Source organism: Oryx dammah, unplaced genomic scaffold (assembly GCF_014754425.2).
Source record: "Oryx dammah isolate SB20612 unplaced genomic scaffold, SCBI_Odam_1.1 HiC_scaffold_18, whole genome shotgun sequence".
Lineage (NCBI taxonomy): Eukaryota > Metazoa > Chordata > Mammalia > Artiodactyla > Bovidae > Oryx > Oryx dammah.
The window spans coordinates 105,544,945-105,568,114 of NW_024070202.1; the positions used below are offsets into that span (position 1 = coordinate 105,544,945).

Sequence of the window (23,170 nt, forward strand, 5' to 3'; positions counted from 1 at the left end):
TGTCTTACTGAGGGCTATAGCCAGGGAGACAGCCTCTGAGCGAACTCTGAGAAACTGCTCTGAAAGGTGTGGGGGTGGTGGGGGCTTGGGGGAGGTAACCGTATCTGTGATTTGGGGAAAGGGATTATGTGCAACCATGATATGCATCTCTTTAGAAGGTTGCTGGTAGTCACAGTGCTTTTCAATGTACGGGAATACACAAGGATCCATGTTCTTAAACTTTTCTTCTGAATATATCTATCTGAAGCCTGTCTGCCAGCTTTCCCAGAGCACAGAGTGCCTCGCTTCTGATCTCTTCCTTGAACTCCTTTCAGGGTGTGTAGAAGGTCAGCAGCTGTGGTGGCTAAAAACGTATCCTTATAGAGGCAGATGGCCAGTGATATTCTTTAGCCAGCCATGCCCATCTTTGCTGGAGAAATACTGAGCAGTCTGTTTATTTCAAGTCAACGGTAGCTACAGTGTAGGGGGCTCTGAATATCTGATAAAGTGTCTATAAGTAACTTTAGAAAGAACACTGTTCAAAAGGATAATACAAAAAATTAATGGTTGTTGACTCTGGGTAGTGGGACATACTTTTATTACAGGCAGTGAAATGAGTAATATTAAATGCTAATTTTATGCATTTTGTCAAATAGATATACTCGAGCAGCATCACTTCAGTCAAGATACGGATGTGTTATCACCTCTTGTGTGTTTTGTCTCCTTCCAATTAATACCCCCTTCCCCACTGGTAACAGAACTACTGTTCTGATATCCATCACACTTTTTTGCAACTAGCATCATTCATGTAACATAGTTCTTGTGTTATTCATCCTTATTGTTCTGTTATTGGTAGTTTATTCTTTTACATTGTTTTTATTTGGCTCAGCATTTATATTGGTAAAGCATCTGCCTGCAATGTGGGAGACTCAGGTTTGATCCCCGAGTTAGGAAGATCCTCTGGAGAAGGAAATGGCAACCCACTCCAGTACTCTTGCCTGGAAAATTCCATGGACGGAGGAACCTGGTGGGCTACAGTCCATGGGGTCACAAAGAGTCGGACACGACTGAGCGACTTCACTTTCACCGCAATTTCTATGTTCATTTACATGCTGATGAACACTTAGATTGTTCTAGATTTTGTCTGTTGTGTATAAAGCTGCGATAAGCAGTGTTCTGATTATAATGTTTTTGTGTGGACATACACTTTCATTTTTCTTGGGTAAATACCTAGGAGTGGGCTTGCTGGATTGTATGATAAGTACTTATTTCACTTTATAGAAGTGAGTACACTGTTTTCCCAAATGGTGATATCATTTAGCTTCTCACCAGGAAGGTGAGTTCTAGTTGCTTCAGTTTATGCTGGAAAAAAAAGTAGAATGGTGGGGAAGTGAAGTAAATATGGTGATTTAAAGGAGTTGTGACTAGCACTACAACCAGCTGGGAAATACCACACAGGAAACATGGAGGGCTCCAGAGAAGATGGAGGTAAAAAAAAAAAAAATTAGGAAATTACTGGAAAGCCTTCTGCCCCAGATGATAATGTAAACACTCCCAATTTATTAGGAGGAGGTACTGTGGAGGCTCTCCTTGGTCATTTGACATTGTTGTTGTGCTAAATCCGTGGCTTAAGCCCAGCTATTTTCACTGATGACTGTGTGCTTAGCAAGACCTCATGTGGCCCTGTCCCGTCCACTTCACAGGCAACCGATGGTCAGGTCCTTGCTCTTTTCAGGTTATGAGGAGGATGAGGTCTTCGGGTTGAACAGGGTGCAAGGGTACTTCAGGTGAATAGACAGACCTGTTGGAAGCAAACTTAAAGGCAAGGTTGGTATAGTGGCTATAATTTTGACTTAATTAGCAGTGTGGTGGTGGTTTAGTTGCTAAGTCATGTCCGACTCTTGTGACCCCATGAACTGTAGCCCACCAGGCTCCTCTGTCCATGGGATTTCTCAGGCAAGAATACTGGAGTGGGTTGCCCTCTCCTTCTCCAGGGTATCTTCCCGACCCAGGGATCGAATCCACGTCTCCTGCATTACAGGCCGATTCTTTACTTCCGAGTCACCGGTCGATCCTTTAAAGCAGCTGTCCTCAACCTTGCTGGCACCAAGGATCAGTTTCACGGAAGACAATTCTTCACACATGGAGGGTGGGGGGATGGTTTCAGGATGATTCAAGTGCATTACATTTATTGTGCACTTTATTCCTTTTATTATTACATCAGCTCCACATCAGATCATCAGGCACTGGATCCCAGAGGTGGGGGAGCCCTGCCATACAGCACCACCCAAATCTCCATTAGAATCTATGAAACTCATTGGGTTTTCGTAATTTTCTTGAGGAAATCAAAGGCAGTCTTAGCTTTTTGGCCAGGTAATGTGACAGGGTTAGAGAAGACCAGGGGAATGCAGATTCCATAGGCATGGTCAGAAACCCCTGGAAGGGCTTTGAATTTTCATAGTTTTTGGAATTTATAAGCTCTGGGAAATTTCACTTAGTTTTCAAAGGAGAGCTTCACAGATCTTATCTGGATTATTAGCTGAAATCTTGTTTTGGGGGAAAATAAGGGGAAAAGTTCCTTGATGATAGGAGTCATTATTTCAGGAAAAGATGGATATATACTAGTTCTTACTGGAATAAAAACTTAGTGTTTACGTGAAACATTGGCTTCTCTTAGAGAATGTGATAACTTGAACATCCTTCTCCATAATACAACATTTTGAAATGCTGATATAAAATATGCTAGGTAGGCTGCAGGTTAAGAATTCCTATTAATTGGCCTTACATTTTCTTACGTGGTAACATCTTCTATATTCTTATTTATATCACAGATCTTCATGTAGTATATTTGTTATGCTTGTTTTAAATTGTTGATTCATTGAATTCAATAACTCACTTTCTGGGGCTACATATTGTACAGTTAGTTTTATTCTTTCTGGTCCTTTAGTGGTATTGCATACCCAGCTATTGATTTCTGCAATAAAAATGCAGGTAAGATTGTCTCAAAGTAAAGAAAGGGTAAGGCAAGAGCAGAATGAAAATTATTTTCGCCAATTGTTTTCTCACTGCTGACCTGGACTCACCCTTCATCTTACTCATATTCCAGCCCCAAAGAGCTTCAGTCTTTCCAGAATATTCTCTTGATTTTTGATGAATCTCTAGTGCTCACATTTACCTCTTGCCTCATCAGGTTCCCCTAACGAAGGAGCCAGGTGATGCAACCTAGGTGATGCTAGGTTGCAATTTTAGAAGGGTCCAGAAGCCAGTGGCTCCACGTTTTGTCTATTGTTACAATATCAGTCGGGCTTCTCTTGTCTGAAATATAATGACTGTTTATTATGGGCCCTCAGGCATCTCTTAAACAATCTTCTGAGTTTTTTTTTTTTTTCCTTCAAATACTTAAGTTCTGACTGGCAATCTTGCAGTTTTTTCTAATTGACACCAAAAGATGCCAAGTGTTTCATAAAGCAGAGAAATACACCTTCCTCCATGTAATTTATAGTGATTGCTCATATTTCTATGATTTTGTGTAGAACCTTCTCCTTATCTACTATCAGAAACTCCATAAGACACATATGATGCTATTGTGAAAGGTTTTAATGAGTTACGCGTACACAAAATTGGTAAAAAGTATTCAGTAACAGGACATTTCCATCTGGGCTTGAGTTAATTTGATCTGACTTATATCCATGAAGATTCGCTCAGGGTGGAATTTCCCTCCACTGGGTGGATCTTGTAAGAGGTCTGGTCACTCTTAGCTTGCTGGCACATCAGCTAGTCATCGATGACATTGATGCACTGCCCAACAGTGTCACCTGCGGCCGAATCAGGGATCTCTTCTCAGTGGTTCTTGGAGGGCTTGTTGCCTTCAGACCTGGAAAGTCAAGAAATAGATTCCTTTAGAATATCTATATTCACTCTATATAATTCACTACGTAAGACCAAGTAACAGGTAATTCAATGTAAACATATAAAGAAACGTGGATTGGAAGTAAATTATCTCCAATGGGAGATACTGGCTCTGGAAATAAGTCCTTCTTAGATTCTATTTTCCCAAATCCCTCTATTAATTTTGTTATTCTGCATTAATCCATTAGCATCCTTTCTGGCTTAATAGTTACAGAAGGTTAGGATATTTAATTTCCTACTTGAGCATCAAAGAAAAGTCTAGAGAAATGTGATCATTTATCTATACACATTTACTCATATATGGGCAAATGGGCATTGTATGAATATTATTATCACTGAACAGAGGCAAAAAGAGGATTTCTAAAAGAGAGAGGATAAAAGATTTTCCAGAAACAAGGGGCATTATTTTCTTATCTGGGGTAAGCTGATTAGTGGGAACATTGCAGAAAGGCCTATGTGATCTGCTTGAGTAAGTTGTCTGCAATCATGAAAAGAAAACCAATTTAGTGTCTCACCTAACCTAAGCCAGGTTTGTACCATTCGCCTCATCAAAAACTGCTTAAAGTCAAAACAGTTCTTTCATGGCCACATTTCTTTTTTGCTTAAAATACAAAATCACAAATCATCTAGGGCTGGCTTGTATATGATCTGTGTGTGTGTGTGTGTGTGTGTGTGTGTGTGTGTGTGATTTTGGGAGAAACAAAGCAAAACCCCCCCCCCCCAACAAAGAACATACTGCAATAGGCAAACAGTGAAATAGTTTCTAATTTAAACACATCCCATGATTATTATCTCAGGGCAAAGTCAATGTCTTGGTTATCACCCGTAGGTCTCATGGGAGCACTGTGGACTGCCAAACTCTAGAAGTTTCTGGGGCAGAGCAAGCAGATAGAGCTAGTGCCTGGGACCAGGAGGGTTAAGAAACAGCATTATGTGGTGCTGTTTTCCTCTAGAAGCCTTAACAGCACAGACACTAATTTGCAGGCTTGCTGTCCCAGCTGGGAGCCATGAACTTCAACTATGCAGTGCTGAGGGAGCCTCTGGGGTTGCAGGAAAAGTGAAGGGCATGGAGCTGGGAGGGGGCAGACACAGGAAGAGAAACACCTGCCTCAAAGGAAAAGCAAAGGATCCATGGGGAAGGGCGTGTGGCCTAAATCCAGCCTCGCCTTAACTAGCACATTTAGCTCAGATGTCATCTAAGAGACTCTGCAGGACAGAGCAGGGTTCCTGGATCAGCTGACCTGGAAAGGGGGGGCCAGGCTCATGAGAACGTGCAGAGGCGATGACATCAGAGCAGTGACGTCACTGCCTCACCTCCAGTCAGAGGAAGGAGGCCCAGAACCCCAGCTCTCAGAGAGCAGAGCTCTGAGCAAGGAGACGCCTCCCAGCTCTGCACCCCCTGCCGTGGGCTGCGGCCCTGGCTGCTGCGTGGCTCTGTGTCTCCTGGCAGCAGGTGGGGCCTTGGCACAGGGGGAACCCGTGTTCCTGGCCTGACTCTGCCTGAATCCAAGACAGCATCGGGCTCTCTCCCACGTTCTTTCTCAGCCCCAATCTTCTATCCCACAGGCCCTGTGGATTCTGGAGTCACCCAAACCCCGAGATACCTGATTAAAGCAAGAGGACAGCGAGTGACACTGAGATGCTCCCCTTCCTCTGGCCAACCCCCCACCACCCAGGGTATCTTGGTACCAACAGGCCCTGTGTCAGGGCCCTCAGTTCTTCTTTGAGTTTTACGAAACTGCAAAGAACTAAAGGCCACTTCCCAGATCTGCTGCTACTGCTAAGTCACTTCAGTCGTGTCCGACTCTGTGCGACCCCATAGATGGCAGCCCGCCAGGCTCCCCCTCCCTGGGGTTCTCCAGGCAAGAACACCGGAGTGGGTTGCCATTTCCTTGTCCAGTGCATGAAAGTGAAAAGTGAAAGTGAAGTCACTCAGTCGTGTCCGACTCTGAGCGACCCCATGGACTGCAGCCTTCTAGGCTCCTCTGTCCATGGGATTTTCCAGGCAAGAGTACTGGAGTGGGGTGCCACTGACTTCCCAGATCAATTCTCAGCAAAACGGTTTAGTGAGCTGAACATGAGCTCCTTGGAGCTGACTGACTTGGCCCTGTACCTTTGTGCCAGCAGCTTGGCACAGCACTGCTGAGCCACCTGCTTTGTGTGTACACAGCTTTCTGCCCCAGTGTGGAGCAACCTCAGAGCTGTGAGATCCATGAGAGCCTGGGGACTGCAGTGGGGAAGAAAACTGACTGGGGGCCCTGGAAAGCAGCCTTGGGCTTTCATGCCACACAGGGAGGGACAAGAGAGGTCAAGAAGATGTGTTCAGAGAATGGGGTCACATCACCAGGTTTGCTCCAAAATGACCTTCCTTTTCTGACACTGGATGCTACCAGGGGAGAGGAAGGGTTTGTCATTTACTAACTGGAGGCTTCTTTTTTGAGGAAGAGAGAGTTTACCTGGGGAACAAAATGACATGATAAGTGTGTGATTCTAATAGCATCACAAGCGTTTGATTTATATAATTTAGGGAGAAGAAATTGACATATGGGGAAGGTCTAGGGCAGAAACTACGCATGAAGTGGTTGAGAATAGATCTAGAGCTACAAAATGAGTAAAAAAAAAGAAAAAAAAAAAACAACAACTGGGTTATTCAAAACAATCTCTTTCCTCCTCCCTCCCACAGTCTTGAATCACCAGTGTTTATAACAACCAGCACCACCTGGGGCTAGTCCAGGTGAGGTCCTCACCAGGTGTATGATGTGATGATGGTGTATGAAACCCAGAGTTGACCTTATTCCTTCTAGACCTCTCTCCCTTGCCTGTGTCCTCTGGGCATGGTTCGGTGCCTCACACACACACAGAAGAGGGCATGGCTCCCCTGGTTATAAACAGGCAGAGGCTCTCCAGATCAATTCTGCTTCCCTGGAATCACTTCAACATCCAGATTCTATTTGCTTCAGATCACTGCTTTGGGGCCATCTCAGGATGTGATGCGCTCTGTGACCAGACTTTGCTAAATTCCCTGAAACACAGAAGGATCTTAAATCCTCTGCATCCGCTCTCTCTCTTCCCACGGCCCCACGGGCCCTCTCTCCTCCCCACACGCAACAGTACTACTCATTTTTCAGGGCCTGGCTCAGACCTGCCTTCCTCCTTGCTTCTTGTCCTGACTTGCTACGGTGCTATACCGTTGACTAGTTTGCTCACGCTGTGCTGTGCTTAGTGCTCTGTCGTGTCCGACTCTCTGCAACTCCGTGGACTGTAGCCTGGCAGGCTCCTCTGTCCATGGGATTCTCCAGGCAAGGATGCTGGAGTGGGTGGCCAGGCCCTCCTCCCGGGGATCTTCTTAGGCTGCCGTAATAAACACCAGGCCGTGTGGCTTAGACAACGCATGCTGATTTTCTCACAGTTCTGGGGCCTGAAACCCAAGATGCAGGTGCTAGGGTTGGTTTCCAGTGGGAACTCTGCTCCTGGCTGGAAGCCAGCTGCCTCCTCCCCATGTCTTCACAGGGCCTCTCCTCTGGGTTTTCACAGAGAAAGGGCTCTCTGGCGTCTCTTCCTCTCGCATGAGAACACTAGTTACACTGTGTTAGAGTCCCCTCACATAATGCTATTCATCTTTAACTACCTCCCTCAAGGTCCTAAGTTCAGATACAGTCTTACGGGGTTTAGGACTTCAACAGTTGAATTTAGGGGAGACATAAGTCCTTCTACAAAAACTGTCTTACAACCTTTACTTTCATAGAAAAAGCCAAGTATGTAAACATATAAATGATACCCTGACACTTGTGAAAGGGGTTAATTAATGCCCATTTACATAGAGTGGCTCAGTGGTAAAAGATCTGCTTTCAGTGGAGGAGATGGAGATGTGTGGAAGCCGTGGGTTCCATCCCTGGGTGGGGAAGATCCCCAGGAGTAGAAAATGGCATCCCAGTCCAGTATTCTTACCTGGAAAATTCCATGGATAGAGGGGCGTGGTGGGCTACAGTCCACGGGGTCGCAAAGAGTTGGACATGACTGAGCATGCATGGATAGGCTGTGTACAGAGCTGCATGGAGTTTGTTTTTTCCCAGCACAATTTAGACATTTATCCTCGAGTATGAACAACTGGATTCAAGTCCAGACTTCCAGTTTGTGTGAGCATTTCAACATTTTCTTTTCTGGCTATGTCTTAAGTCTTATCAGAATATTCCACACTGAGCACTCTTCTAATCAAAGTATACTCGTTAGTACAGCTCCCGGTGAGTATACTTTAAAGTGATTATAGTAACATAGCATGGTTTCTTTACAAAACTATGGCTTATAATTAAATGTGGGTATGAATCCAAGTTGCCACTCCCTTGCAGTTTCTCTAAGTCTCCTAAGTCTGACAGTCTCAGAAGCTGGAGTTGGGATTTTTTCTATTTCTTCTTTGTATCACTTGTATAGTTGATTTACACTGTTGTCTTAGTTTCAGGTGTACAGCTCAGTGATTTGGTGATACATGTATACACATACACATATAGAAGTGGAAACCGTGGAAGCAGTTAACAGATTTCATTTACTTGGGCTCCAAAATCACTGCAGTCACAAAATTAAAAGACACTTGCTCCTTGGAAGAAAAGCAATGACAAACCTAGACAGCATATTAAAAAGCAGAAACATCACTTTGCCGATAAAGGTCTGTCTAGTCAAAGCTACGGTTTCTTCAGTAGTCATGCATGGATGTGAGAGTTGGACCATAAAGCAGGCTGAGCACTGAAGAATTAATGCTTTCAAACTGTGGTGTTGGAGAAGACTCTTGAGAGTTCCTTGGACTTCAAGGAGATCAAACCAGTCAATCCTAAAGGAAATCACCCTGAACATTCATTGGAAGGACTGATGCTGCAGCTAAAGCTCCAATACTTTGGCTATCTGATGTGAAGAGCTGACTCATTGGAAAAATCCCTGATGCTGGGAAAGATTGAAGGCAGGAGGAGAAGGGGATGATGGAGGATGAGATGGTTGGATGGCATCACTGACTCAATGGACATGAGTTTGAGCTAACTCTGGGAGATAGTGGAAGACAGAGGAACCTGGGATGCTACAGTCCATGGGGTCGCGAAGAGTAAGACACAATTTAGTGACTGAAAAGCAACAAGAAAAATACGTATGTGTGTATGTATATGTTTTCAGAATCTTCTTCCTTGTAAGCTGTTAGAAAATACCAAGTATAATTCCCTGTGCTATGTAGTAGGTCCCTGTTGATGATCTATTATCTATTTTATATATTGTAATGCATATATGTTAATCTCAAACTCCTAATTGATCCCTCCCCGCTAAGAGTCGGACACGACTGAGAGACTTCACTTTCACTTTTCACTTTCATGCATTGGAGAAGGAAATGGCAACCCCCTCCAGTGTTCTTGCCTGGAGAATCCCAGGGACAGGGGAGCCTGGTGGGCTGCTGTCTATGGGGTCGCACAGAGTCGGACACAACTGATGTGACTTAGCAGCAGCAGCAGCACCACCTTTCTCCTGGTGGCTCAGGCGGTAAAGAATCTGCTGCAATGCAGGAGACCCAGGTTCCATCCCTGGGTTGGGAAGATACCCTGAAGAAGGAAATGGTGACCAACTCCAGTGTTCCTGCCTGGGAAATCGCATGGACAGAGAAGCCTGGTGGGCTACAGTCTATGAGTCAGACACGACTAAGCGACTAGCAATTTCCACTTTCACTTTTCCCCATTGGTAACCATGAGTTTCTTTTCTATGTCTGTGGGTCTATTTCTGTTTTGTAAATGAGTTCGTTTTTACCTACTTTTTTTTAGATTCCACTTGTAAGCTGTATCATATAATATTTGTCTTTCTCTGCCTTACTCCATTAGTATGTTAATCTCTAGGTCCAAACATTGTATTGAAAATAACATTATTTCATTCTTTTTGTGGCTAATACTCCACTGTATATATATATATACAATGTGTATATATATATATGTGTGTGTATATATACATACTATATATCTATTCATCTATTGATGAATGTTTAGGATGCTTCTATATCTTGAGTATTGTAAATAGTGCCACGAAGAACATTGAGGTCCACGTATTTTTTAGAATTATAGTTTTGTCTAATTTTATGCCTACAGGTGGGATTGCAAGATCATACAGTAACTCTATTTTTAGTTTCTTAAACAGCCTCCATACTCTTCTAAGACTCATTTGAAAAGACCCTGATGCTGGGAAAGATTGAAGGAGGAGGAGAGGGGGGTGACAGAGGATGAAATGGTTGGATGGCATCACTGACTCAATGGACATGGGTTTGGGTGGACTCTTCAACCCCTCCCAGGCAGCCTGCTTACCATGGGCCCACAGTGGCTCTGGGAGTTGGTCCTAGACAGGGAGGCCTGGCATGCTGCAGTTCATGGGGTCTCAAGAAGTCGGACACGACTGAGCAACGGAACTGAACTGAACTCTTCTAATAGCTATGCCAGTTTTCATTCCCACCAACAGTGTAGGAGGGTTCCTTTTTCTCCACACTGTCTCTAGCATTTATTACTTGCAGACTTTTTAATGATGCTTATTCTGACCAGTGTGAGGTGATACCTCACTATAGTTTTGACTTGCATTCCTCTGATAATTAGTGTTGTTGCCAAACTTTTCTTGTGCTTGTTGACCATCTGCATGTCTTCTTTGGAGAGAAGTCCCTCTAGGTCTTCTACTGACTGGATAGTTATTTCAAGATTTTATAAGATTAGAAATAAATAGGTTCATATGTATAAAACCTCTTTATAAAGTACACTACTTAGAATTTGGCAATACTTAATTTAAACATAAAATCTGGAAATATATGGTTCTGATTAATCAGAAGGAGCTATGGAATACATGTTTCCAGGGTGGCTTCACTTGAGACCATCAGAGTGTTTATTATATGGCCTGTACTATTTCATCTTAGCAAACTACCATGATAGCAATGGTGGAGCAATTTTTTTTTCTTAGTTGAAGTGTCTCTTCATACAATCTTTTACCTCCAGAGGCTGAGTGGATTTCAAGATCAACCCTAATTCAGCCAGGATGGGGAGGCATAAGAACAGGAGTGTGAGGGTGTGTGTATGTGTGTGTGTGTGTGTGTGTGCGCACGCGTGCATGCATGTGTGTGTGTGTGTGTGTGTGTGTGTGTGTGTGTGGAGGGGTTGTCCTGAGGGCTGTTGGGAATTTCCATTCCTGCTTTAGACCTAAAGTACAAATCCATGAGACTGTGGACCATTGGCCACTAGGAGCCACTGTGGGCCCATGGTAAGCAGGCTGCCTGGGAGGGGTTGAAGAGGCACCCAAGAGAGCGGAGCTTAAGGGAACCTTGACTACATGCCTGTATCAGGGAGCAGGTTTGAGTTCCCCTAGTGCTTCCAGGACACAAGGAACCCGTGCAGACTCCTCACTGCCCAGGGGAGTGGGGACATCCCTGGAGCTTCAGGATGTACTCAGGGGGACCCTGCATGGGAAGTGGAGGGTGAGGGGTTCAGGTGCTGGTGAGGGCTCGGTGATGAGTGTCAGGAAGGAGCAGAGAGAGGAGAAGTCATACTGTGGACATATGGAGACATGGGGAGAATGAACACTTCACACCCACCTTTTGCTGAGCTGCTGTGCAGGACAGGGAAGGGCATAGAGGAGCCAGCCCTGGGTCATCCCAAGGGGTCTAGTGGACAAGGGCAGCCTGCAGAGACAGAGAGCAGTGATGTCATAGGCAAATGCTCCAATCAGGGAACAGGAGGGTCAGAACTCTACATCACTCACCCCAGGAGCCCCTCCCCCAGCCAGCAGTAGTCTTGGATTCTGGATGGTGCCATGGGCTCCAGGCTCCTCTGCTGTGTGACTCTCTGCCTCCTGGGAGCAGGTGAGTCCTGGACACAGTGTGGGAGCTTCTGAGATGTCTTTGCCTCCCTGGGATAGAAGCCTGGTGATGAGGGCTGCAGCAGGAGGCTTCCCCTGTGCTCTGCCCTTAGCTTCCGTCTGTCTCCTCCCCAACAGGCCTGGTGGATTCTGAAGTCACCCAGACCCCCAAATACCTGATTAAATCAAGAAAGCAGCAAGCAACTCTGAGATGTTCCCCTGAATCTGGACACCGCTCTGTGTACTGGTACCAACAAGCCCTGGGCCAGGGCCCCCGGTTCCTCGTTCAGTATTACCGCGGACAAGTTAGTGGAGAAGAAAACATGCCAGATCGATTCTCAGCAAAACAATTTAGTGACTTTCGCTCTGAGCTGAATTTGAGCTCCTTGGAGCTGATGGACTCAGCCGTGTATCTCTGTGCCAGCAGCCAAGACACAGCCCCGCATGATCAGGTGCCTCTGCTACAAAAACACTCCTGCCCCAGCTCAGGAAGTGGCCTTGAGGGTGTTGGCTGCCAGCCAGCCAGGCCCAGGCTCTGGTAGAGTGGACAGATTTTCCCAGACATTCTTTCCTTGCTGTGTTTTAATGCTCATAAAGATCATGCAAGATAAGTATTATTGTAATTGTTTATACACCCGAGGGGAACTGACTTGCCCAGGTCTCATACTTCATTACTGTCAGACAAGGAATCAGACTCAAGTCTGTCCTCAACACCTGTGGTCCTTGCCCCCCTTAGAACTGTCCCCCCCCATAGAACAAACATTTGTATACATGTTTTAAAAGAGTAGGTTCACGTGGTTGTTAAGGCTGGTAAGTCCCCAAACTGGATACTGGCTGGTGGTACTAGAGACACAGGGAGAGCTGAGTTTTAGTTCAAAAGCTGAAGAACTAATGGTCCAGTTTGAAGGCCATCACCTGGACAATTATCTCTTACTTGGGGAGGATCAGTCTCTCTGTTCTATTCGTGTTTTCACTGGTTAGATAATGCCCACCAACACTATGAAAGGTCACCTGTTTACAATGCTACAATGGTAATCTAACCTCATATTAAAATCTACCTGTTTACATGTTAATCTCTTCTAACAACATCCTCATATAACACCCAGAATAATGTTTAATTAAATATCTGTGGCATAGTCAAGGTGATATATTATAATAGCATTACACCATGTTCCACTGCTGTATAACTAGTTAATAAGCAGAAAGTCCCTGGCACATAACAGCACTCTGGACTTCTTGATTCCCTTTGCTAAACTCTGACAGCCTCTTCTACCATTTCCTAGGTGCAAAGGTAGAAATGGACATATGTTACCTTGAAATCCTATAGTTGAGGATATCAGAAGTCACAGGAAAAATTTATTTATGCCTGATGAGTCATCACATGAAATCAACAAGAGTGTGTAATATATATGCCTCCTAGATATTTTAAAACGTGAATTATATGTGTGTGCTCAGTTGTATCTGACTCTTTGCGACCCTATGCACTGTAGCCTGCCAGGCTCCTCTGTCTATGGGATTCCCCAGGCAAAATACTGCAGTGGGTTTCCATTCCCCTCTCCAGGAGATCTTCCTGACCCAGGGATCAAATCCACATCTCCTCAATGGCAGGTGGATTCTTTACCACTGTACCACCTGGGAAGCCCTATAGTTAACCTTTAACCCATGCAAGCTTAAGGATCCCTGAGGCATCCACAATGCCGTAATCAAAACTTTGTGTATAACTTCACATTTATCCATCTGTATGTGGGATTCCAGGTCTACAGATTCAGCCAGTCAAATTGGGCAGTACCTTCAGTTCAGTACAGTCACTCAGGCATGTCTGACTTCTGAGACCCCATGGACTGCAGCATGCCAGGCTTCCCTGTCCATCACCAATTCCCAGAGCTTGCTCAAACTCAAGTCCATGGAGTCAGTGATGCCATCCAACCATCTCATCCTCTGTCGTCCCCTTCTCCTCCCACTTTCAATCTCTCCCAGCATCAGGGTCTTTTCCAATGAGTCAGCTCTTCACATCTGGTGGCCAAAGTATTGGCGTTTCAGCTTCAGTCCTTCCAATGAATATTTAGGACTGATTTCCTTTAGGATTGACTGGTTTTATCTCCTTGCTGTCCAAGGGACTGTCAAGAGTCATCTCCAACACCACAGCTCAAAAGCATCAATTCTTCGGAACTCAGCTTTATGGTCCAGCTCTCACATCCATATATGAGTAATGGAAAAACCATAGCTTTGACTAGTCGGACCTTGGTTGGCAAAGTGATGGCTCTGCTTTTTAATATCCTGTTTAGGTTTGTCACTGCTTTTCTTCCAAGGAGCAAGAGTCTTCCAATTTCCCTTAGTAAGTATTTATTAAAACATCCACACATAAATGGACCCACTCAGTTCAAACCTGTGTTGTTCGAAGTTCATCTGTAAATACCATAAGCATTACGCACTGTATAATGGACAGATCTGTGGTTTCAATCAACATATATGCATGTGCCATGCGAAATCCACCCTATTACAATAAAGAATATTTCCATTGCTAGAAAGTTTCTTCAGGCCCTTTCCCATGCCTCTCTCCTTCCCTGACTGCCAACAATTTGATATCTGTTGCTAGAGATTTGTTTTACTCAGGCATCTTTTTACTGAAAATATAAGCTCTATACCCATTAAAGCAATTCCCTTTTAGGCAAGTGCAAAATATTGAAGAAAGTTAGGTGCTTCTGGAAAGTCTTATGGTTAAAGAAGTGCTTGAAACCATGTGAGTACCACATCCATGTCAGGGACTGTCCTATCTGGAGATGGATGGCTTGATGAAATGACCATTAAAAGGTCATGCCAGCTGCTACAAGCTACTTTTGTAAAATTTATTTACTCACCTTCATAAATCTGTTCTCATGAACCCAGATACCAGAAGAATCAGGTGGAAGAAAAAAAAAATACAATTGCAGTCAGCTAAACAAAGTAGAAACGGACACTTGAAGGCATAGGTGGGACATAAAGGGCAGCAGAAGGCTATAAGGACTTTTCCCCAAGAATCAAAACTAAGAAATCATATTACATATGTAAGGTAGAGAGTTAGTGGGAAGCTGCTGTACTGCACAGGGAGCTCAGCTCTTTGCTCTCTGAGGACCTAGAGGGGTCAAGTGCGGGGCTCAGAGGGAGGAAAGTTCAAGAGGGAGGGGATATATGCATACTAAAGGCTGAGTCACATGGTGTACAGGAGAAACCAACACACTGAAACCAACACACTTTGCAAAGCAATTGTACCCCAGTTAAAAATAACTTTAAAAAGGCTACATAAATATGTGGATAAATAAGAGGAATGTAGGTTTAATGAAGAATTATCTCTGGAACAAAGTATACATAAAGTTGGAAACAGTTTACAGGTTACCACAACTTGTAAGGCTTATGCCTATTGAGCTGGATGGGTCTCCCTCTTGTGAACTGTTCACTCAGGTTCATTTCTGATTCGAGCCTCCGGGGGGAAGGGGCATGGCCTCCTGAGTGACAGGTTGGCTCTGGGGCCTGGCAGGGGCAGTGACATCTCAGAAGGACTCCCTGGAGAGCCCCTCTCCTCTCTCATCCACACTCAGCCCAGAGGGCCCTCCGCCCCCCGCCATGAGCCCCTGCCTCCTGGGCTGTGTGGTTTTCTGTCTCCTGCAGGCAGGTGAGTCCTGGGGAGCAGGGTCCTCTTGGGGGTGCCAGCACTAAGCCTGTCCGCTGTGACTGCAGCATCGGGCCTCCTTCTCCACAGGGGCGGTCCATGCTGATGTCACTCAGGACCCCAGATTCCAGGTGGTGAGGAGAGGACAGAGTGCGACACTGAAATGTACTCAGGATCTGAACTATGATTATATGTACTGGTACCGACAAGACCCAGGATACGGGCTGAGGCTGATCCATTACTCAGATGGCCCTCCCACCACGGAAAAGGGAGACGTGCCCGACGGGTACAATGTCTCCAGACCAAGCACAGGGAACTTCCTTCTCACGCTGGAGTCCGCCAGCCGCTCCCAGACATCTGTGTACTTCTGCGCCAGCAGTTACTCCACAGCGGTGCAGGGTCACCTCCTCTCTGTGCAAAAATGCAAGGCAGCCCCTCGCTTGTGGGCTCCTAGCACCAGAAGCCTCAGGGCTCTGCTGCCACGTGCCTGCAGGGTGACCCTGCGTGTGTGGTCTGTGCTGGCCCGGACCTCACTCCAGGCCTCGCGGACATGTGTCCACCATCCATTGCTGTCTTTTCTCTGTATCGTCCCTGTGAACCAGGAGTTTCCCCAGCTCTGACTCCTAGTCATCACCTGAGCCTGAGACCTCCAGGAGAGAAGGTTGTTGGTAAATTAGATAAAAATAGGCCCTCCTGTCTCACCTCAGGCAGCTCACTGCTGTCTCTCAGGAAGCTTCTCCCGCAGCCTGGCTCTCACGTGCCCTCTTCTCTTGCCCACCTTTCCTGGGTGGGTGAATCATCCCTCTCCCCACCTCCCTGGCATCAGCTTCCTGGCCCTTTCTACTCCAGCCACACTGTTCCTCCTTCATCTGGGTCATGAAAATGAAAGTGAAAGTCACTGAGTCGTGTCTGACTCTTTGCGACTCCATGGACTGTATTGTCCCTGGAATTCTCCAGGCCAGAACACTGGAGTGAGTAGCCTTTCCCTTCTCCAGGGGATCTTCCTCACCCAGGAATTGAGCCAGGGTCTCCCATGTTGCAGGTGGATTCTTTACCAGCTGAGCCACAAGGGAAGCCCAAGAATACTGGAGTGGATAGCCTATCCCTTCTCCAGCGGATCTTCCCCACCCAGGAATCGAACCAGGGTCTCCCACATCGCAGGCGGATTCTTTACCAACTGAGCTATGGTCATGTCCCTTCCCAAATCACAAGGTAGTTTTTAAAGTGGCCTGTCCATGTGGTCTGCTTTGAGCAAGCTGTCTGGAGTCATCAAAGAGAAACCAACTTCAATTAATTATCAATCGTCCAAAATTTCATGCGAGTCCATTGAAGGAAGACAGACTGGCTTTGTGTGTTCTTCCGCCTGCCCCCCGACTTCCTTAGCATCTCACCTAACCTGGGCCAGGTTGGCCCACCTCCCTCATCAAAATCTTCTCAAAGTCAAAATATATCCTCCATTGCCTCATTATATCAAAATTTTATAAGTGCAGAAATATATGAGTCCATATATACAAAACCTCTTTATAAAATGCCTTACCTAGAATTTGGTAATAAGCTTAATTTCAATAGGAAATCTGGAAATATATGCATCTGATTAATCAGAAGTAGTTATAGAATACATGTTTCCTCGCGGATTCACTTGAGATCTTCAGAGCATTTATCTTACGGTCCTGTATTTTCATCTTAGCTAACTACTGTCATTGTAGTGGTGCAATGATTACTTCCTTCTTAGTAAAAATGTCAGATCATACAGTCTTTTACCTCCAGAGGATAAGAGTGGATTTGAGGATCAACCCTAATTCTGTCAGGCTGGGAAGGCAGTAGATCAGGGGTATGTATTTGTGTGTCTGTGTGCGTGTCTGTGTGTAGAGGGGTTGCAGGTGGGGTTGTGGGGAATATCTATTCTTTTTTTATTTAATTGTGTCTTTTAATGAAAGCCCCAACTCATATGTGAACACAGCTAGTTAAAGCACAGCACAGCAGGCTTGTAAGTTTAAATTCCTGCAGACTTCATTAGAATCACAAGGAGGGCCGCTGCTCAAAAGCTTTTTCCCTTTAAGACCACTTTTGATCTTTAGAGTTTACTTTGGCCAGGCAGGGGAGGGGAAATGTCTAGAGCCCAACAAATTTCTCATTAGCCCAAACTTTCTTACCAGCATATTTCCATTTTACAGCCATAGAAAGCTTAAAGGTGTTCCATGACACATTCGTCATCTCTTGAGGCCTAAGGCCCAGAGCACACTACAGCAGTTATCACAAAAGGAGCGCTTAAGGAATGTACTTATCAGATTAGGAGTAAGAGTTAGTCCAGCATTTCTCTGCCATGCCTCTCTCAACATGTACTTCTGAGTAGTGTTCTTCCACACACGACAGGAGGAGGATGGGCAAGAATGAAATGCAAGAGCGCTGAACAGGCTAGTCTGTTACATTCCGCAGAAACTTCAAGGAATCACCCCCACTAGACTACCCAAGATCAACTAAAGAGGCCATCTTCAACTCTAGATTATTTGAACAAATGGCAATTATCGCACCCTTCTCCAAAAGACTTCTTTCTTTAAAGGAATGGATTTTGAAGAGAGAAAAAAAACATGTGGTAGAGAGATATGGAATAGAAAAATGTAAGCCGTTTTGCTGATTGCTTGATAACCACAACAAACCAGTACAGAGAATGCCCTGTACAAAACCCAGTAAACGTTCAGAGACAGAGGTGTTCCCTTAGGCAGGGCTGAAGACTGCAGTCTCTGGTGTTTGGACTTTAGGCTGCAGCGCTGGTTTTTGGATGGATCACCAGGTGTGTGGCACAGTCCATGCTTTTAACCAGATTTGAACAGGAGATTGGCCACTTGGCTCAGGTAGAAGCAGATGAAGTCTTTGGTTTCATATGTCACATAACTACAGAAGTTCCTCCCCACGATGCAGTGCCAGATGGGGCTGTACTTTCTTGTTAGACTCCTTGATGTGGGCCACGATGTCCTTCTCTGTATATACTTCTCCAGTGCCTGAGCAGCACACTCCACCGAGTCCCGTTGCATCTCCTCTGACATATCGGCATTCTTGATCACGGCCCTTCAGTCACACACGACCACCAAGGAGCAGGGGCTGGCCTTGGTCTCCTGGGAAAGGTGCCGGCCAGGCTCACACCTGCATAGAGAGGCGGTCACGACCAAAGTCATGGAGCATCTACATTTCTGTTCTTGATTTAGACAGAAGGCACAGATCCCGGAGACTGGGGACCATGGGCCACTAGGAGGCACTGTGGGTCCATGGTAAGCAGGGTGTGCTGAGACGAGTTGAGAGTCACCCTGGAGAGGACAGATTAGGGGAACCTTGGCTACATGCCTGCATCAGGGAGCAGGTTTGAGTTCCCTGAGTGGTCCAGACACATGGACCCAGCACAGACTCCTCACTGCCCAGGGGAGTGGGGACTTTCCTGGAGCCTCAGGATGTGCCCGGGGGGCCGTCTCCTGGAGCAGCATGGGGAGTGAAGGGTGAGGGATTAGTGTAGCTGGTGAGGGCTGGGTGATGAGCCTCAGGCAGGGACAGGAAGAGAAGAAAAAGCCATGTGATGGGCATACGGGGTCATTGCTGAGGGGCTGTGCAAGACAGGAAAGGACATAGAGGAGCCCACCATGGGTCCTGGCAAGGGGTCCAGTGGATCAGGAAACGGCCTGCAGAGACACAGAGCAGTGACGTCATAAGCAAATGCTCCAATCAGGGAAGCAGGAGAGTCAGCACTTTACACCACTCACCCTAGGAGTCCTGCCCCCAGCCAGCAGTGGTCTTGGGTTCCTGATGCTGCCATGGGCTCCAGGCTCCTCTGCTGTGTGACTGTCTGCCTCCTGGGAGCAGGTGAGGCCTGCACACAGTGTGGGAGCTTCTGAGATGTCTTTGCCTCCCTGAGATAGAAGCCTGGCGATGAGGGCTGCAGCAGGAGGCTTCCCTGTGCTCTGCCCTCAGCTTCCTTGTCTCCTCCCCAACAGGCCTGGTGGATTCTGAAGTCACCCAGACCCCCAAATACCTGATCAAGTCAAGAAAGCAGCAAGTGACTCTGAGATGTTCCCCTGACTCTGGACACTTCTCCGTGTACTGGTACCAACAGGCCCTAGGCCAGGACCCCCAGTTCCTCGTTCGGTATTACAACCAGAAAGTGAGGGGAGAAGCTCACCTCCTGGATCAATTCTCAGGAAAACAGTTCAGTGACTTTTGCTCTGAGCTGAACTTGAGCTCCTTGGAGCTGATGGACTCTGCCATGTATCTCTGTGCCAGCAGCCAAGACACAGCCCTGCATGATCAGGTGCCTCTGGTACAAAAACAATCCTGCCCCAGCTCAGGAAGTGGTCGCCAGGATGTCAGCTGCCAGCCAGTGAGACCCAGACCCAGGTAGAACTGATAGACTTTCCCAGACATTCTTTCCTGTGTATGTTTTAATGCTCACAGAGATCATGCAAGATAAAGATTATTTTAACTGTTTATGCATCTGACGGGAAGTGACTTGCCCAGGTCTCATATTTCCTAACTGTCAGACAAGGAATCCGAATCTAGGTTGTCCTCAACCCCTGTGTTCCCTGCTCCCCATCTTTTAAAGGAGTTCGCTCCACATAGCTGTTACAGCTGACAAGTCCAAATCTGCAGGTTGGACTGGTGATACTAGAGGTTCAGGGAGAGCTGATGTTTAAATTCAAAGGCCCAAGAACTGATGGTCCAGTTTGAAGGCCATTAGCTGAACAGTTCTCTCTTATCTGGGGGAAGATCAGACTTTTCCTTCTATTCGTATCTTCACTGGTTGGATGAGGCCCACTAAGACTGTGGAATGGAAGATCATCTGCTTAAAATGTTAATCTAATCTAATGTTAAAATCTAGAATTGTAAAGTAAAATAAAAAATTAAAAAAATTTAAAAAATTTAAAAATAAATCCTGAAAAAAAAATCTACCTATTTATATGTTAACCTCTTCCAAAAACACCCTCACTTAACATCCAGAATAAAGTTTAATTAAATGTCTCTGCCACAGTCAAGGTGACACATTCAATTAGCCATCACACCGTATTCCTGGGTTTCATAAGTATTTAATAAGCATGAAGTCCCTGGCACATAACAGGACTCTGGATTTCTTGATGCCCTTTGCTAACCTCTGACAGCCTCTTCTACCATTTCCTAGGTGTAAAGGTAGAGATGGACACGTTTTACCTTGAAACCCTTTAATTGAGGACATCAGAAGTCCCAGTGAAAGGAAAATTATGCCTAATGATTCATTACATGAAATTAAAAAGAGCTTGTAACATCTCACCTCAGATATTTTAAAATCACTTTTATTGATATTTGAACTGTAGTTTACCAGTAAACAATGTAGATTTTAGGGTCCCTGAGCCTCCTACAACCTTGAAGTCTGGGGGCTTCCCTGACAGCTCAGTTGGTAAAGAATCCACCTGCAGCGCAGAAGACCCCAGTTTGATTCCTGGGTCAGGAAGATCCACTGCAGAAGGAATAGGCTACCCACTCCAGTGTCCTTGGGCTTCCCTTGTGGCTCAGCTGGTAAAGAATCTGCCTGCAATACAGGGGACCTGGGTTGGGAAAATCCCCTGGAGAAGGGAGAGGCTGTCCTACCCATTCCAGTATTCTGGCCTGGAGAATTTAATAGACTGTATAGTCCATGGGATTGCAAAGATTCGGACACAACTGAGTGACTTTCACTTGCACATTCAACGGTGTATCTGACATTCCACATCCATGGATTCAACCAATCACAGCTGTTCAGTACCTTAGTACATATTTATTAAAATATCCACCCACAAGTGGACCCACTCAGTTCAAACTTGTGTTGTTCAAGGGTCAGGTGTATATTCATACTGTATAGTGAAGAGATCTACAGTTTGATCAATGTATATGTATATGCTGATGAAACAGCTGTCCCTTTAAGACAGAGAACATTTATCACCAGAAATTCCCTCAGGCCTTGTTCCCAGGACTCTCTCCTTCCCTGACAACCAACAGTATGATTTCTGTTGCTGTAGATTTGTTTTGCTCATGCATCTTTTTAGTGAAAACTTAATGTCTATACCCATCAGAACAATTCCTTTTTAGCCTGAAGCTAAATATGTAAGACAGTTGAGTGCTCCTGGAAAGTGTTATAATTAACAAAGTGCTTGAAACCATGGGAGATACCATTTCCATGTGACGGACAATCCTAACTGGAGATTGATGGTTTGATAAAATGACCATCAAAGTTGTCTTACCAGCTGGTACAGGCTGTTTTTGTAAAATTTATTTACTCAGTTTCATAGATTTTTTTTTCTCATGAACCCTTTTTCTGAAATCATTTTATAATGATTTTTTGTTAATATTCTATGAGAAACAACATAGCAAGGCTTCAGATTCACTCACTGGGTCCTGGGCTGGCCAGACCACCAGCAGTAGTTGTATCAGTGAATGATAATTCCATGTCGGAGAAGGGTTCCTATGACTTGATCCCAAGGATTCAGGCCACAGGCCTTGAGCTGGAAAGACCCCTTTCTCCTGGCCTGGACTGGGTATGACCCCCTTTACTGTGTGCTTCTGTCTCCTGGACCAGAGAAATCCTGAGCACAGGTATGGAACCCCTTGTGGGCTTGCCAGGCCCAGATTCAAGGCTAGTCATTGTGGTTGTAACATGAGGTTCCTTCTTTGTTTTTCACTTGAGTTTCAGTGTCTTTCTGTCCCAGGACCCAGGAGTAGTTAGTTACCCAGACATTAGACGTGTGGTCATGCTAAAGGGAAACCGACCAGCAGCAGTTCACAGCAGGTCTAAAATCATGTAACCAGGATCTGGTACATAATTTGCACAGTCCATGGTTCAAAGACTATTAAGAATTTGAAGATCCCGACAGCAGAGCATTGCTCTAAGTACAGGGTCCTTTTGAGTGTGGGTTTTTGCAACAAGATACAGTCTAGGGCTCTAAGATATCAATTTATTAATGGCAGTCATGCTTCGCAAGGAAGTATTCCCATGAGATGGATGTCTCACATAAAGTCAGAGCACTTTTCATTTACCCTGGAGTCCGGCACTTGGCCCCAGATCCCTCTCATATATGTGTTCCTTTGTTCGAAAATGTCATCCACGTTGAGCAACCGGCTTCTGGCCACAAAGAAAGTTGTGTCTTAGGGCTGCGGTGGTTCCCCTTGCTGTGTGCCCTCCCTGCGCCTTCAGACTCGGGAAGCACATACTTTGGCGAACGTGAAGGCACTGCACCTGCATTTGGTAGGTGCCCTGTCTGTTAGTGAACTGAGAAGAAACAGAGCCAAACGATTTCTCAAATACTGATGAGTCTGCCCTGCTGTTAAGGAACCAGATGCCAAAGAATCATTGTAGGTGAGAGGACAGGAGCAGGACGGTGGTCAATGGAGCAAAGCAGAAACAACACTTGAGGGAGTATTGGGGACGCATGGGTCATAAAGGACAGCAGGAAGCCCTAAGGATGTCCCCTGAGATTCAAAACTACAGAAATATGTGGACAAATAAGCTAATATACAAAGTAAGGAATTATCTCCGGAGTAAAATATACATAAAGGTACAAACTACTCTAAGGAAAGGTTACAACACTTTGTAAGACTTACGTCTGTTCAGACCATGTCCAAGCAATCTGTCCAAGCCATCTCCCTGTTCTAAGCTACTGATTTAGAATCAACTTTGATTTGAGCCTCTAGGGGAAGGGGCGTGGCCTCCTGAGTGACAGGTTGGCTCTGGGGCCTGGCAGGGACAGTGACATCTCAGAAGGACTCCCTGGAGAGCCCCTCTCCCCTCTCATCCACACTCAG

General features: G+C 45.6%; 2 pseudogenes and 1 gene segment (V, D, J or C); 2 read left to right on the plus strand and 1 right to left on the minus strand.

Annotated features, from left to right (window-relative positions):
• The first annotated feature begins 1,442 nt into the window (after positions 1 to 1,442).
• Positions 1,443 to 6,034, plus strand: LOC120877557 (annotated as a pseudogene).
• A 12,158-nt stretch (positions 6,035 to 18,192) lies between these two features.
• Positions 18,193 to 18,552, minus strand: LOC120877558 (annotated as a pseudogene).
• Positions 18,553 to 19,155: 603 nt separating this feature from the next.
• LOC120877559 lies at positions 19,156 to 20,543 on the plus strand. The segment is given in 3 exon segments: positions 19,156 to 19,228; positions 19,360 to 19,742; positions 20,538 to 20,543. Coding segments are annotated over 3 exon segments (438 nt in total).
• The last annotated feature ends 2,627 nt before the right edge of the window (positions 20,544 to 23,170 follow it).